The 17,264-nt window shown below is 34.7% G+C and overlaps 1 protein-coding gene across 1 annotated transcript in view; it reads left to right on the top strand.

The window, feature by feature from the left end:
* UFL1 (UFM1 specific ligase 1) overlaps positions 1-12,043 on the top strand; it is a 56,642-nt gene extending 44,599 nt beyond the window's left edge. Inside the window, exons 12-19 of the mRNA XM_012444280.3 lie at positions 456-578; positions 5,074-5,191; positions 6,313-6,473; positions 6,554-6,684; positions 8,303-8,383; positions 8,682-8,767; positions 9,324-9,504; positions 10,115-12,043. Coding sequence (XP_012299703.1) covers positions 456-578; positions 5,074-5,191; positions 6,313-6,473; positions 6,554-6,684; positions 8,303-8,383; positions 8,682-8,767; positions 9,324-9,504; positions 10,115-10,333 — 1,100 coding nt within the window. The 3' untranslated portion in view covers positions 10,334-12,043. The remainder of the gene's footprint in view (positions 1-455; positions 579-5,073; positions 5,192-6,312; positions 6,474-6,553; positions 6,685-8,302; positions 8,384-8,681; positions 8,768-9,323; positions 9,505-10,114) is intronic.
* The last annotated feature ends 5,221 nt before the right edge of the window (positions 12,044-17,264 follow it).

Here is a 17,264-nt window from a genome sequence, read left to right as displayed (position 1 = left end):
ACAGATAATAATCTTTCAACCAACAAGGCAAAATAAGTATAATTAAATTAGTGAAGTCTTGTAACAGAAGATTATTGATGAGGCTGTGGTAACACAGATGATCAAAGGAGGACACACTTCTTTTGGGGAAGGTAGAAGAAGAGGTGAAGGAATAGATTTTGATTAAGAAAATATTGAGAGCTCCAGAAAAGCGGTGACATTAGAGAAGGAGAAAGAGAGTGCATTTAGAGCAGTCAGGCTATCTAAGTAGATTGCTCAAGAGATTTAATATTTTATTCTTTATTAATTATGTATTGGATTTACTAAACTCTTAATAAGGGAGCTTCAAATTTAAAAACAGTCTAAAAGTTTATTTGGCCTTTATTTTTTCTGCTGTAAAGTTAAATACAGCAATATAGTGTCATTATTTTCATGATTTAGGTAGGCAATGCTAACTTATGTCATTTTCCCACCAGAGGGCAGTGGAAGCATGAGAGGAGGAGGTGGGGGCAATGCCAGAGAGTACAAAATTAAAAAAATCAAGAAGAAAGGAAGAAAAGATGATGATAGTGATGATGAATCTCAGTCATCCCATACTGGTAGGTAGCTTTTCTTTACTTTTCCTTGGTGTATGTGTGATATTTTTAACATGTTTTCTTAAGATGTATATAATTAGATATATATGCTTATACAGGAAATCCTTGTTTTGTAGTTTCAGTGGCACAAATTTCAGTTACCACACTTTAGTGGTGACATCAGTCTAATAACAACACTGTTTATCTTAATTATTAGATACAAAGATGCTTTGGTATATTAACTGAGTATTGTATAAAGTACAGATTTCACTGCCAGCTCTTCAGTCCACAAATCGGTACATAAATAACAGATGCATATCATTATCTGTGACAGTCACACCACTTATTTTATAGTTTGTCAATGATTGATCACTGCACATTGGTTATTCCTTATGCACAAATGACAAAGCATGTAGCTGTGTTGCCTTCTTGTCTCAGCGCCTGGTAAACGCCGTGATATTTTATAGAAATGGATAATCAAAAAGGGAACTGGCCAACAAAGATAAAAGCACAGCAAATAAATGAAAAGTGATAACACTGAAAATAAAACTGGAATCAAGCATAAATGGAGTTATAGAGGGAATGACTGACTGTGAGAATGTTGACACTGCCATTGTTCAAGAAAATGAGGAAAATGGCTATGATAAAAAGGATGAAAATATCTTAGAGGATATGAAGTGGGCAAAAATTTTACAATTCTTGGAGATATTCCAAGACATTGAAAGGGCAAGGAATAAAATGTTGGAAGCTGATTCAGAGTTAGAAAGTGGTATAACAATTTATTTTTTAAAAAATTTTAATGATAATAGATTGAGATTTATACTTTCCCTCTTTCACAGAATTTATTACATATGGGCTATAGCTGGAAGATGTACATATCAAGTGATGTGGCTGCAGCTATTAATGTTCTACTTGCTATTTGTAATAGCACAGTTGTTTCAGATTTGTCTTTAAAGTATTCTGAGATAGGTAGAAGTAACTACTGTTCTTCATGTATGTAAAACAATGTGAATTAAAGGAAAAGTATCTTTATAGGAACTACTAGCTGTATCTTTATTTCAAATAGGATTAAGACTATCCTTTGTGAATTTTCATTTTTCACTTGTAAATGAATTTCCCTATTACCCAGGTGTACTAGGCATGTGGGTGAAGCGGCATTACAAAAAAACACTTTTCTAATATCTGTAATCTTAAATAATTGGTAAACGAGGCATGTGGTTTTCCTTTTGTGAGTAGATTATTATTGAAAGGAGCTATAAAAGTAGTAAAACCATTCTTCCTTTAAAAATGTAATTTCAGTGCTTTTGTAAAAAAGATGATTGTGTTGTAATCTCTGAAATGGAGGATGAAATTGGGTTCTCCAATAAGCTATAGGATCAACTTGGTATGAAAGATTACTAGAAGGAAATATAATTTAATAATTTATACAATACATGAAGGAAGCAAACAGGGAAGTCATAGATCATTTAGTGTGAACGTCAGGAATGGACAGCAGATCCCAGAAAATAATGGTACTACTATAAAGCTAGGATTTTAACTTTTTAGATTTTTATTTGTAGTGAAAATTGATTTTTGAGGCTTTATATTTTTATTTCTAAGGTTTTGCTTGTTGAATCAATAACCTAATTAAGCTAGAAATAATCTCTTTTATACCTTTACAATTTCTAATGGAAATATTGTTAGCTTTCTTTTGTCTACAACCCATGCTTTCCTAAGTAAGTGGGTAGGCATGACATTTGCACAGTTAACAATTATTTTCATTACAGTAGCTGCACACAAATTTTCCTTACTATAGACTTAATGTTTGTGAGAGCAAAAATAAATTATAAAATTCTGATTTTTTTAATCTATGCCTTTTTCAAAAGCCAACTGTAGCTTAATTATTGGAATTGTGATACACATGATTATAAAGACTTTCTGAAGATCTTATTTAAATTATAAGTATTATTATTTAATTTTCAATAAATTTATATTTTTATAAAGGAGGAAAAACTGCCCAGTATTTCTTGTTCAACAAAGATAAATTATCCTTTCCTTTAAAATTTGTTTTAAAATACTTGTTTGGATTTCCAGCTATTCATATCATCCAAGAGGGAACTAAATAGTCATTTTAAATGAAGTTAGCAAATGACCATATAAGAAATTGTACCACTTCATGATAAAAACCTTCAACAAACTAGGCATCAAAGGAACATACCTCAAAATAAAAAGAGCTACTTACGACTAACCCACAAGCAGCATCATACTGAGTGGAGAAAAATTGATAGAACCATTAAGAAATAGAACAAGAGGAAAGATGTCCATTCTCACCACTCCTGTTCAACATAGTACTGGAAATCCTAGCCAGAGCAGTCAGGCAAGAGAAAGAAATAAAAGCATTCATATTGGAAAAGAGAAAGCCAGATTATCTTTGTTCACTGATGATATGATCATATACTTAGAAAGCCATAAAGACACTTTCAAAGACTCCTAGTCTTGATAAATGACTTCAGTAAAATGTCAGAATACAAAATCAATGTATGAAAATTAGTTGCATTTCTATACACCAGTAACTTTCAAACTGAGAACCAAATCAAGAACTCAGTCTTATTTTTAATAACTACAAAAAAAAATACCTAAGAATACATTTTACCAAAGAAATGGAAGATCTCTACAAGGGGAACTACAAAACACTGATGAAAGAAATCTTAGATGACACAAATAAATAAATAGAAAGACATCTCAGGTTCATAGAAGAATCAATGTTGCTAAAATGACCATACTGTCCAAAGCAATCTACAGATGTAATGCAATCCTTATAAAAAATGATATCATTTTTCACAGAATTGAAACAACACTCCTAAAGTTCATGTGGAACCAAAAGAGAGCCTGAATAACCAAAGCATCCTAACTAAAAAAAAAAAAAAAAAAATATGGAGGCATCATATTGTCTGACTTCAAATTATACTACAACGCTGTAGTAACCAAAACAGCATGGTATTTATAGAAAAATGGACACATAGATCATTGGAACAGAATAGGCAACCAAGAAATAAAACCACATACCTACAAACAACTGATGTTGGACAGGGTAGACAAAATAAACAATGGGGAAGGGACACCCTATTCAATAATGGTTCTGAGAAGAACGAAACTCCATCCCATCTCTCACTATATATAAAATGGTTCAGAAGAACAAAACTGTATCCCATCTTTCACCATATATAAAAATCAACTCAAGATGGAGTTAAGATTTGGAACGTTAAGACATGAAACTACAAAAATTATTGAAGAAAACCTAAGAAAAACTCTTCTGAACATTGGCCTAGGCAAAGTATTTATGATGAAAATCCCAAAAGGAAATACAGCAAAACCAAAAATTGACGAAGTGGGACTTAATTAAACTAAAAATTTTCTGCACAGCAAAAGAAATAATCATGAAGAGTAAATAGCCTTCAGAATGGTAGAAAAACTTGCAAATGATGCCTGACAAAGGACTAATATTTGGAATCTACAAATAACAAGAAAAAATAACCCCATTGAAAACTGAGCAAAGGACATGAACAGATATTTCTCAAAAGAAGAAATACAAGTGGGCGACAAACATGAATAAATGCTCAACATCACTATCGGAGAAATGCAAACTAAAACCACATTATATCATCATACACCAGTCAGAATGGCTATTACTGAAAAGTCAAAAAACAACAGATGTTAGTGTTGATGTGGGGAAAAGGGAATACTTATACACAGTTGGTGAGAATGTAAATTAGTTCAACCTTTATGGAAAACAGTATGTAGATTTCTCAAAGAACTAAAAATAGAACTACTATTTGACCTAGGAATCCCACTGCTGGGTTTCTACCCAAAGAAAATGAAATCATTCTATTGAAAAGACACCTATACTCATATGTTCATCAAGGCACTGTTCACAATAGCAAAGTCATAGAACCAGCCTAAATGTTCACCAGTGATTGACTGGATTAAGAAAATGTGGTATATATCATGTAATACAATGTAGTCATTAAAAAGAATGAAATCGTGTCCTTTGCAGCAACATGGATTGAACTTGAGGTCATTACTCTAAGTGAACTAACTCAGAAACAGAAAACAAAGTACCACATGTTCTCACTTATAAATGGGAACTAAACAATGGGCACACATGGAAAACAGCAGAAGGAACTCCAAAAAGAGGGAAGTGGGGGGGTGGGCAGGGCAAGGGTTAAAAAAAATTGCCTAATAAGTACAATAATCACTATTCGGTTAATAGGTACAATAGAGGCCCAGTCCCCACCAGTATGCCGTATACTCATGTAACAAACATGCATACAAAGCCCCTGGATATAAAATAAAATTTTTTTAAAAAGATTTTATTATATATCCTAATTTTAAAATTGTTTTCATTAATTGTTGCTATTCGACACTAACAATTAATGAATGAATTACTATCTTAATATATTAATGGACCCTTATTTGCCATTTGGTTGCCATCTATCTATCTGTCTACCTATCTATTTGCCATTGCTCATGTCTGCTATAGGAAAGAAGAAGCCAGAGATCAGTTTTATGTTCCAGGATGAGATTGAAGATTTTTTAAGGAAACACATACAAGATGCCCCTGAGGAGTTTATTTCGGAACTTGCTGAGTATTTAATAAAGCAAGTATAAAATGTATTTTTTCTATTTTATGATAGAAATTCAATGGGTTATTAAATAAGATTTTTTCCAAGATCATAGAAAGCATATGTATTAAATGTTTTCTTTTCAAACTTGGAATTTAACGTAGCCACCAAATGTCAGATTTTATTTGCCTACAGAGGCAGTTTAATTCAACAAATATTTGTTAAGTGTTTTGGGCAGGGCAGTATGGGAAACAAAAGGCAAGATCCAGAAAGTGTTCTCACTCACTGATCTTACAGTCTTAAGTCTTGGTTGGGGAGAAAAACAACGGCATTAACCACTAGCTGGTCTCTACTATGGCATGAAAAATAACATTCAAAAGGAAGAAAAGCTAATTTTCTATTTTAATCTGACAGAAAGTAAACAGTGTTTACTTTTAGGGAGAATATAAAGTAATAGTTCACTTCAAAAAGAATAAATTTAGGTACTCCTACCTTGTGAATGAACCAGGCTAAGGATATTTTTATATAAAAATGAAGAAAATTATATAGTAACTAACTAACCTGGTCATCCATCAGGTTAGTTCCACTTTGTAAGCTTCCATAAATACAATCCAGAAGACCAGTGCATCTAGCTTTGATTTTGGAAATATAACTTTTTTAGTAATTTTTTAATATAAATAATTTTTGTGCATAAATATATTACAGAACTATATTTTTCACATGTACAAAAGTGAAATACTATTAATCATTTTCCACTGCTTTTTAAAATAAGTTAGGCATAAAAAGGTTTTTTTAATGTATTTTAGCATTTTAGAAATTGAGACTTTTAAGTTGTAATTGTTGAAGAACAGACTTATAGTCTACTATTCTCCAAATTAATTCTAAAAAGCTATTTTGAATTGTGGGGGCTTTGTTATTCTTGGTGTCTTAAGTGCAATAACTTTGAATACTTTAAAACAGAGAAAATTAATCTATTTCTGTCTTAATTACTAGGGTTGGGGAACAAATTGTTAGTGAACTTGTCCCCAAATTAATTTTATTTGTTTAAAAAAATAGAGATCTCTATTCTTATGCCTTATTTCCATAGAAACAAAATTTTTTATCTACGTAAATACTCAGTACATTTAATAAACTAAATATGTTTGTCTTGTGCACAGACCTCTTAATAAAACTTATCTAGAGGTGGTACGTTCAGTATTCATGTCTTCAACAACTTCTGGGACGGGCAGAAAACGCACAATCAAGGACTTGCAAGAAGAAGTTTCAAACCTGTACAATAACATTAGGTTATTTGAAAAAGGGATGAAGTTTTTTGCAGGTATACTTAATCTTATTTTTTCATTGATTTTAATAATTTAGGGAAGAAATTAGTTTTAATAAAGCTCCTTTATTTTCCAGATGACACACAGGCTGCTCTTACCAAACACTTGATGAAGTCGGTGTGTACTGATATCACTAACCTCATTTTCAACTTCTTAGCTTCGGATTTAATGATGGCAGTAGATGATCCTGCAGCCATTACAAGTGAAGTATGTTAATGATCTGCTTACCACTCTTGATGGGTTCTGTTTTGCATCTATACACATTTTATTTTGTCTTATTGAAGTAGTTAAAGAGGAAAATAAAATGTAGTAAAAGATGTTTGAGGAAAAAAATCTAAAAGATTTTTCATTTAACTTAAGTATAATATATATACATTTGCTAGCAGTATTGGTAGTATAACTAGTCTGTTAAAAGTAATGATGCTTAATTATTTTAGAATAAACAGTTTTCTCCTAAATAATATGTCACATTCCCTCTTCCAGATGACTGGCAAATCCCATAACATTCTGACCAGTTTCCATAACTTTGCAGTTATTTTCCTTTAAGGACATCTCATTTCAATATTTAGACTAATTCCAGTTTAATTTTTTTTTAATTCTAATCTCAAACTAAATTCAAAAGCTCATCTCTTCCCTTCTTGTGATGTGATGTAGACCAATGGCTCCCCGTTGCCTAGAGGAAGAAAGGTGTAGTGTACCCCAAAATGACAACCCCTCCTCCTTCTCCTGTTTCTTCTCTATCCTCCTCCCACCTCCTTCACCTCCTTTTCTTCCTCCTCTTTCATATTCTTTCTTCTTCCTCCTCCTTCCTCACCTTTCTAGGTCCACTTCAAGTTGGACATTTAGGGAAAATGAGAGAGGAAAAACTGTCTTGATGTGACTAACTACATATCACTGCTTTGATCAAGGTCAAACCAAATCAGCCTGATGTTTGTGGTCTTTGGTAATGTAGTTAGTGATTTTCATATAGATGATATAAGTTGTTTCCTTGGAACGTTGTTTAGTTTCATGTGACTTCTCACAGTAAGGACCAACCCTCAAACAGAGGTATGGTTATTTCTTCCTCCTACCCCAGCAAGGTGCTGGCCCTGTTCCCTTCTGCTTGAGCAGCAAATCCCCAATTATCTGGACAATTTCATGTCTCCTTCTGTAGGAAATACAGGAGATCTTGTCCCGTTCCCTTTAAGGGCCACAGAAAGATAGGTGTGGTATTGGGGCAGGGAGGCTAGACAGGAGCAATTAGCCCCTGTCTTCCCAGACATTATACCCCTTAGGGCCTGCTGTCCAGCCATTCCAGCAAGTTTCCTCCAAAATTTTATGCCAGAAGAAATAAATGATTCTCATCAAGAATACCATCAAACCTCAGTGGGCATTAACATGTATAAGAGGTGCTGAAAAGATTCCTCACACCATAGAGCATAACAAGCATCCAGCCATGAACAAGAGCTCAGTCCATCTTATAGGCGTCCCTGATCTTTATGAGTGGGGCCCTTCACAGCTAGCACTGGGGAGAGAAAAACACTATCTTTCTACTTCAATGGAAGAATTAGCCTCTTACCCCAAATATTCTGTTTCCTACAAGGTCAATGATTCTCTCTAGTCTTTCTCATATTGCTGAAGCAGGTGAAGTAACAGAGCTATATCTAGCCTTTTGGCTGATTGACTTGACTAGCTCTCTAATGTTTTTGTCTCTAATTTGAGATCTAAAATTCAAGAATATGATAAAATCCACTCAGCAACTTCTTGTAGTATTTTTTTCACTTTATCTTATATCTACTGCATGTCAAAAGCACAGTACTGAAAGAATTTTTATTTACCCCTACAGATAAGAAAAAAAATTCTAAGTAAATTATCAGAAGAAACTAAAGTAGCTCTTACAAAACTCCATAACTCTTTGAATGAAAAGGTAAGTAAAGTTTTATTCTATTTAGATGTCAGGAAGCAGTGTGTTACAAAGATCTTTGAGTAGATGCAATCTTAAACTAATATTTTGCACTCAGCTACCTCTTTGAAAGGTGAAGAGAAGACCAAGCTGCTGGCATATTACCATTTTCAGTTCTATATCACAATTTCTAATTTACTGAGGAAGTAACCCTTTTAAAAATTGTATTTAGGATGTAAAATTACAAAACAGTTATTAAATAGTTATACTTCTTTAGGCAACCATATAGAAAAGTAAATTATGGTATTCATTGCCTTTTCAGAGCATAGAAGACTTTCTTTCTTGTCTGGATTCTGCAGCAGAAGCTTGTGATATTATGGTTAAAAGGGGAGACAAAAAAAGGGAAAGGTAACATTCAATAAATCTGCATTTGGTAATGTTCTTAAATGTGGGACTTTTCAGATCTGAAATCTGAATTTGACTGTCTGACTCTTACGTAGAGAATATATATCTAATGTATCTAATAGTCCTAAATGGCTGTAGACCTCCAAGCACATTCAAAGTCTTAAAATAGTTAGATATTTCTCTCTGACCCTCTGGATCAAGTAGCAGAGATTCTTTATCCTATAGTTAATCAAGCCCAGGAACTTTTTATTAGCTTGGGGACTTTCCTTACAGGAAACCTCATTTAAATCAGTGCAAATTTGTTTGACCTCCAGCAACTCAAAACAAAAAACATACTTTGAATATTCCTCCTTGAATTTTCTAGCATACTAATCTATCTATGCCATTTAGGTTTTATATGTGTGTATCTGATACTGAAAAGTTAACTTAAAATGTTTATGAAATTAGATAAACTTCTTAGAAAAGCTAAAAATTAACAGAAAGGTATAAATTGAAATTGGTGAGAACTTTTTAAATTGTGATAATGCATTTGTGTGCTGTTTTATTATTATTTATTTAGACAGATACTGTTCCAACATCGACAAGCACTGGCAGAACAGCTAAAGGTCACAGAAGACCCTGCTCTTATTTTGCACCTCACATCAGTCCTGTTGTTTCAGTTTTCAACCCACAGCATGCTCCATGCACCTGGAAGATGTGTCCCACAGATCATTGCTTTTCTTAATAGTAAAATTCCAGAGGTATTACATTTTCAATACACTTGAAACTTTTCAAAGTTTTAGATTCTGAATATTTTGAGTGGCTTGAGATGAATCATTGTTAGCACTCAGGCATAAAATATATTAACATCAGAGGCCACTTCCAATAATGTAAACAGTGGATTAGGGGATTAATTTTTAAATATTAGGCATAGCTCAAGAATCTTTCAAGAATATTCTGAATTTGGAAACTAAGCTTTCAGAAAAGATACAAGAATGTCAGATCTCCCATTTCAGTTTCTTTAGGTTTAAATTATCCTTCAAGGACCTGTTCAAAAATCTTGTCCTATCCCTTTTAGCTAAAAAAAACTCCTCAGCTAAAAGGGAACTTCCCTGTCTCTTTGACTGTATCTTTGATGATAGAAACTGGCAAAGTCAACTTACATTAAAGTGATTTGCATTCATGTTTTATCTCTTATAAACTGTAAACTCCTTAAGAGCAGAAACTTTGCTAGATTAGGCTTGCTACTTCCATGGCCAGTGTTTTGTAACAATGAGGACCTTCAATATATATTAGTTGAAGAAATTCTACTTCATCTGTTCCACAAAAAGTTACATTGTGTTGGTTAACTTTTTCTTTCCCTTTTTGCAGGATCAGCATGCTCTTTTGGTAAAGTACCAGGGTTTGGTTGTAAAGCAGCTAGTCAGTCAAAATAAGAAGACTGGACAGGGAGATTATCCCTTGAATAATGAATTGGGCAAAGAACAAGAAGATGTTGCCAGTACTACTCGTAAAGAACTTCAAGAACTTTCTTCATCCATTAAAGACCTTGTTCTCAAATCTAGGAAATCATCTGTGACGGAAGAGTAATGATCTTAATTTACATTTGTCATATAGTAAGCATTTTCCCACAAGGTTGAAGGTGAGTGGTCACACAAAAGTAGTCACTGTACAACTCCCATCTCCCCCCAAATACCACCTCACACACACACAATTCAGTTAAAACAGTAGTGTTGTATTAAATGTAAATGTTAAAAAGATGTGAATTTTTGTTCTTCATGGAAGTTTTTTTTCCACCTTATTTTCACACAAATATTATATGAAGTTTCTCATATAAACATTTTCACATAATTTTAAAAATTACATACTTCAGGTTTGTTTTCTTTCCAAATGTTGAATGAAAAACAAATTTTCTGATCCATTCATCCCTGGGAAAGGATTCATTTGTTGCGAGTGCCAGTACTAATATACATTTAAGCAGAAATTTAAAATGTGGTCACGCTTTTTTATAAAGAAACATTTCTGTGTCAGAAGTGAAATGAAATCATGTATTTTATTTCAAAATTAATAGCAAACACTTCAAAACTAAAATACAGAAATTTTCAAAAAAAAAAAAAATTATTACTAAGCACTTGCTCTTACTTTTGGCAGAATAAACACTGATTTTGGTTGGGGCTACAAGGATGCCCTTACAGGTGCACAGGAACACTAGAGGGGCCCATGCATTGTGTTCTATTCTAAAACAAGCTACTAGCAAGAGAGAGAACACATGCAATTTATTACCAGTAAGCATAAGTCATATTTAACATTGGAATAACTAAACATTTTATACAAAGATTTTTCTTTGACCTAGTTTACATTTATACGTTTTAATTCAGTAGCTGCTCTATCACATAATACTTTTTAAATACTAGTGTGAAAAACAGATAGGATACCTTTTTCAGTGGTAGGAGTATCTCTAAGTGCATTTAAATCATTAGAAGCTTTTTTCCAAAACTAGAAGCCCTTATTTAAAAAAACAAGTATTTTTGTTTTCTAAAGATTATTAGTTAAATATAACTAAAAGAGTTCCTTATAATAATCATTTCAGCCAACTGAATTTCAAGCAACAACTTACTATTTATCAAAAAGGAATTATTTTGAATATAATTATAAATCAAATTTCAAATATTTAAAAAATGCTATTTTATATAATTCCTTATGACATTTTAAACTTTATATTTTACACTATTTGAATACAAAAAGATCAGTCTACCTCTACTCATTCTAGACAAAAATATTAATCTTTAGTGAAAGTAATTAATTAAATTGCTGACTTAAGTTGATAGGAATGCAACATTAAATTTAAAAATGTTTTTCCATGGGTAATTTTCTATTATATATTTTCATATGGGCAAAGGAAAAAATGATAAATCCTCTGTGATCACAAACCCCAATTTTGTTTGTTTATTCAGCTTTTAAAATATTGAACACCCAGACTTTTAATTCAACCTTTAAGAACCTTACCATTTATGTTCAGCAAATATCAAAGTAATCCATGTTTGTGTCAAATGATCATAGAAAATAAATAAAAGTGAAAAGTAAAAATCATTGTTTTACTTGCATTTTTTTTTTCATTTATCAAAATGCTTCTGTTGCCACAGTAGAGTTTTTATTATTTTGTAAGTAAAATTACATAGTTGATTTTGTATGCAAAGATTAATTTCCTTAACAAAAATTATTATATGTTTACTGTGATCTCAATGGGCAAGATTAAGAAAGTTATTTAAAATAAAGTTACCTGTTCTAAATTTTATGGTACTTTGAAGCTTCTATTATTTTAATTAACACAAAGATTAATTGGTGCATATTTTTTGTATATATATTTTGAATTTTCATTTTGAACATTATTAAAGGATTTTATTTTTTTTTTTTTTACATAAAAATAGTTCCATAGTTCTCAGTCTTTCATTCCTTGAGAGTTTGCCATTCTTGAACCATTTTATCTTAGTAAATTATTTCTCAATTAACTACATTTCGGCAAATGTGTAGCTGTATTCTTGCATATGCTAATTCCTGTTATTGCAGTTAGGGTAGACATGACATATCAGAAAATGTGCTCAGGTATTCATGTTCATATGTTCTAGCTCTAGACTTAGAAGCTTTTAAGGAGTCAAAGGAAACTCCTGGCCATCAGAAAGATCCAATGAAGAGTGGCATATAGTATCAAAATCACAATGTATTTTGTGAAAAGACCTTAATGCTAAATTAGGACAATAAATCTAATATTTGCTTAACCTGAATGTAGAGCCATCTTGAACTTTATTAGAGAATATGCTTTAGTCAGGGATGAGATCAGGGTGCAAGGGTGATCTGAAGCCAGAATCATATTGAAAAGGAACAGTTCATTCAAAAATGCCACTAGACCCAGAGTGTATTAGTCCATTTTCATGCTGCTGATAAAGATATACCTGAGACTGGGCAATTTACAAAAGAAAGGTGCATTGGACTTACATTTCCACGTGGCTGGAGAGGCCTCACAATCATGGCAGAAGGTAAAAGGCAATGTCTACATGATGCCAGACAAGGGAAGAGGAGCTTGTGTAAGGAAACTCCCCTTTTAAAACCATCAGATCTCATGAGACTCATTCACTATCATGAAAACAGAGCAGGAAAGACCTACCCCGTAATTCAATCATCTCCCACCCGGTTCCTCCCATGACATGTGAGAACTGTGGGAATCACAATTCAAGATGAGGTTTTGGTGGGGACACAGTCAAACCATATCCTTCCACCCCAGTTCCTCCCAAATCTCATGTCCTCACATTTCAACACCAATCATGCCTTCCCAACAGTCACCCAGAATCTTAACTCATTTTAGCATTAACCCAAAAGTCCACAGTCCAATGTCTCATCTGAGGCAAGGCAAGTCCCTTCTGCCCATGAACCTGTAAAATCAAAAGCAAGCTAGTTACTTCCTAAAAAAAATAGGGGTACAGGTGTTGGGTAAACATACCGTTCCACATGGGAGAAATTGGCCAAAACAAAGGGGCTGCAATCCCCATACAAGTCCAAAGTTCAGCAGGCAGTCAAATCTTAATGCTCTCAAATGATCTCCTTTGACCATGTTTTGCATCTGAGTCAGACTCATGCAAGAGGTGAGTTCCCATGGTCTTGGGCTTTGCAGGGCACAGTCTCCCTCACAGCTGCCTTGACAGGCTGGTATTGGGTGTCTACGGCTCTTCCAGGCACATGGTGCAAGCTGTCAGTGGATCTACCATTCTGGGGTCTGTAGGACAGAGGCCCTCATCTCAGACCTCCACTAGGCAGTGCCCCAGTAGGGAGTCTGTGTGGGGGCTCCCACCCCACATTTCCCTTCACTGCCCTAGCAAGAGACTCTCCATGAGTACCCTGCCCCTGCAGCAAACATCTGCAGGAGCATCAGGTATTTCCATACATCTTCTGATATACAGGCAGAGGTTTTCAAACCTCAATTCTTGACTTCTGTGCACTTGCGGGCTCTATGTCACATGGAAGCTGCCAAGGCTTAGGGCTTGTACTCTCTGAAGCCAGGGCTGTAGTGGTTGGGACACAGGGTACCAAGTCCCTAGGCTGCACACAGCTCATGGAGCCGGCCCGCAAAACCATTTTCTCCTTGGTCTGGGCCTGTGATGGGAGAGGCTGCCATGAAGACCTCTGACATGCCATGGAGACATTTGCCTCATTGTCATTCGGTTCCTTGTTACTTATGCAAATTTCTGCAGCTGGCTTGAATTTCTCAGAAAATGGGTTTCTCTTTTCTATTGCATTGTCAGGCTGCCAATTTTCCAAACCTTTATGCTCTGCTTCCCTTATGAAACTGAATGCCTTTAATAACACCCAAGTCACCTCCTGAATGCCTTGCTGCTTAAAAATTTCTTCCACCAGATACACTGAATCAACTCTCTCAAGTTCAAAGTTCCACAAATCTCTAGGGCAAGGGAGAAACACCGCCAGTCTCTTTGCTAAAACATAATAAGCATCACCTTCGATCCATTTCCCAACAAGTTCCTCATCTCCATCTGAGACCACCTTAGCCTGGACTTTATTGTCCATATCACTATCACCATTTTGGGCAAAGTCATCCAACAAGTTTCTAGGAAGTTCCAAACTTTCCCACATTTTCCTGTCTCCTTTTGAGCCCTCCAAACTGTTCTAACCTCTGCCTGCTACCCAGTTCCAACATCAATTCCACATTTTTGGGTATCTTTTCAGCAGCGCCCCACTCTACTGGTACTAATTTACTGTATTAGTCCATTTTCATTCTGCTGGTAAAGATATACCCAAGACTGGGAAATTTACAAAAGAAAGAGGTTTCTTGAACTTTCAGTTTCACATGGCTGGGGAGGCCTCAAAATCATGGCAGAAGGTGAAAGGCATGTCTCACATGGCAGCAGACAAGAGAATTTGTGCACAGAAACTCGTCTTTTTTAAACCATCAGCTCTCGTGAGACTCATTCACTATCACAGGAACAGCACAGGAAAGACCTACCCCCATAATTCAATCACCTCCCACCGGGTTCCTCCCACGACATGAGAAATGTGGGAGTTAAAATTCAAGATGGGATTTGGGTGGAGACAGCCAAACCATTTCACAAAACCAAGTGGGATTTTTTTCTATCAAGAACTAACAAGTGAGTCGTGGGAGAGTAGAAGTATGGAAGAGTTGCTTTCTTTCACTAAGACCAATGAAGACTTCCCCAATACACAGGAGATGAGATAAAAGCACATTAAAAAACTCTCAGGAGATAAAAGCACATTAAAAAAATTCTGGGAGCACTATTCAAGTGGCTAATCAAATGATCAACAAATTCACACAAGTTGCTCTATCTTGAGGACCCTACTAAGCATACAACAGAATAAATAGAAGCCAGGAGAGACTTCTTCCAAACCATCTAAGAATAAAACTCTGACTTTCAGACTTTCAGAAAAACAGGTTGTATTCTACTTACATCACAAAAAAGAAGGCATAACCACTGTAAACATTCATTCAACGCTTACAAGTTCCCAGTGTTGTATTATTTGTTTTATCAAACTTGCCCCTAGTTGCATCTCTATTTCTCTTAAGTTATTAGTAGTAAGACAACCTGGATGTTGGTCTTAAGGAGCAGGAAAGACAGGATTATGTTGATGGTGAGATGGAAGAAAGGGAGGACAAGGTGAATTTATGGACTTGGCCTAATCTACTGGATCTTGTATGACAGATAAATATTAGGAATGCAGATATAAATTTTAAAGATATACTTTACTTTCAAGGAGATAAAAAGAGTCAACAATTACAGTTAAATATAGTGTTTTGATAGAAGTGCACAGAGGGTGTTGAGACAAGAAATGAAATTCAGATTGTACTGCATAATGGGGAGGCTAGAAATGACACCTAAACCAAGAGACCAGAGAGAAAAAGAAGGATTAACCTTGGTGAAAATGAAAGGAAAAAGAGCATATCAAGGCAGACAAAAGGAGGTACAGAAGTACTATGACACTAATTAGTATGAAAGAATGAGATGTGGGGAGCCCAACAGTCTGAGAAATAGGAGAACTGATCTGGGGAAGTAGTGTAAGATATAGTAGAGATAACAAGGGGGCTGTGAAATGCCTTAAACACTAAGCTACAAAATTTAACCACTATCTCAAAAACACCAAAAGCCTTTAAAAAATTCAACTAACCAGGGAAATTAAATAATTAAATTTGTCTTCTAAAAAATTACATTCTGAAAGGCAATTTGGCAATTTACCAAAATTCTTTAAAATATACATATTATTTGTGAAATTCATATCTTCCTTTTCTGAGAAGTAAAATGACTAAAAAATGTATATGAGTCTTTTTTCCCAGCCCCTAGTATAGAGGAACATGGACAACATGTCTTGTACAGAAAGGCACCAATCTTGGCTCTGAAATAGTCTACTCAGATACTAGTCGGCCAAAGAAAAACTATCTTATTAGCCAACCTAGGACAAAAGTCTCAGAGGTTGTCTCCTGTTTTTTGTTATTCAATGTAAAGAAGTAAAAGTGCTTTGTCAAACTTTTACTACTAAGCCTGTCTTTACATCTAAAAATGTAGAATTTAACCTAATTCTATCATACAGACTTCAGAGTAGAGTTGAGAAAGAGCTTGAACACATGACACATGGAAAATAGTTATTTAAATAGTATCTAATAAATGTAAATGTACTAAAGTGAATGTTCTAGATTTTTCTCCTTTCCTCTTCTCAACCTAAATCTCAGTTGTGTGATTTGTATGTTATAAATGCTGAGTGTATCTTTTGGTGCTGAAAAAAGAGAGAAAAAAGGGATTTTTCTGGAATGGAAGCAGTATTCCATTATGTATTTCACTATATCACAACTATTTTTTACAGCCACTTTAAAAAATATTTTATTGGCTTGGAAAATTACAGTATATTAAGTGAAAAAAGGATAAAGATTTATAATGGGGTTCAGGATGTACTACCCCAAAATATGGCACCTTGGTGTTTGAGAAAATCCCAGAAGCAAGAAGGTCATTCCCACTTTCCCTTTGCCCTTCTCTACTGCGGCAGGTCATAAGACCCTGATTCAAGAGACCTCTTTATGCCTGGAAGAAAGGAACACAAAGAAGAGTCTAAACAAACAGACCTTGCTCAGTTTCCCCAGGTGTATGATCATTAGATTATATCCCATTTGGCCAGCCATACTTCTCCATGACTATCCACTCTTCATCAAACCTAAGCATAAAAATACACATGTTTGATACAAGATGGCCGATTAAGAGTAGCTCTGGATTGCAGCTCCCAGAAAGATCACAGAGGGTGAGTGGACACCACATTTCTGGACTGATTTTTATTGCCCACAGACCAGGAGATTCTCAGAGGAGCCCCACGGGTCACGAGCACAGCTGTTTTGGCTGGCGTGGCAGGTCTCTGCACAAAATACACAGGTCTGGGCACCATTTTAGCTGGCAATTGGAGTGCCTGGGAGACAGAGTCACCCATTCAACTACTAAAAAGGGGACTGAAACAGGAAGCC

Source organism: Aotus nancymaae, unplaced genomic scaffold, assembly GCF_030222135.1.
Source record: "Aotus nancymaae isolate 86718 unplaced genomic scaffold, 86718_ANA_hifiasm-v0.15.2.pri h1tg000040l, whole genome shotgun sequence".
NCBI classification, from domain to species: domain Eukaryota; kingdom Metazoa; phylum Chordata; class Mammalia; order Primates; family Aotidae; genus Aotus; species Aotus nancymaae.
This window is presented reverse-complemented; position numbering and strand designations above follow the sequence as displayed.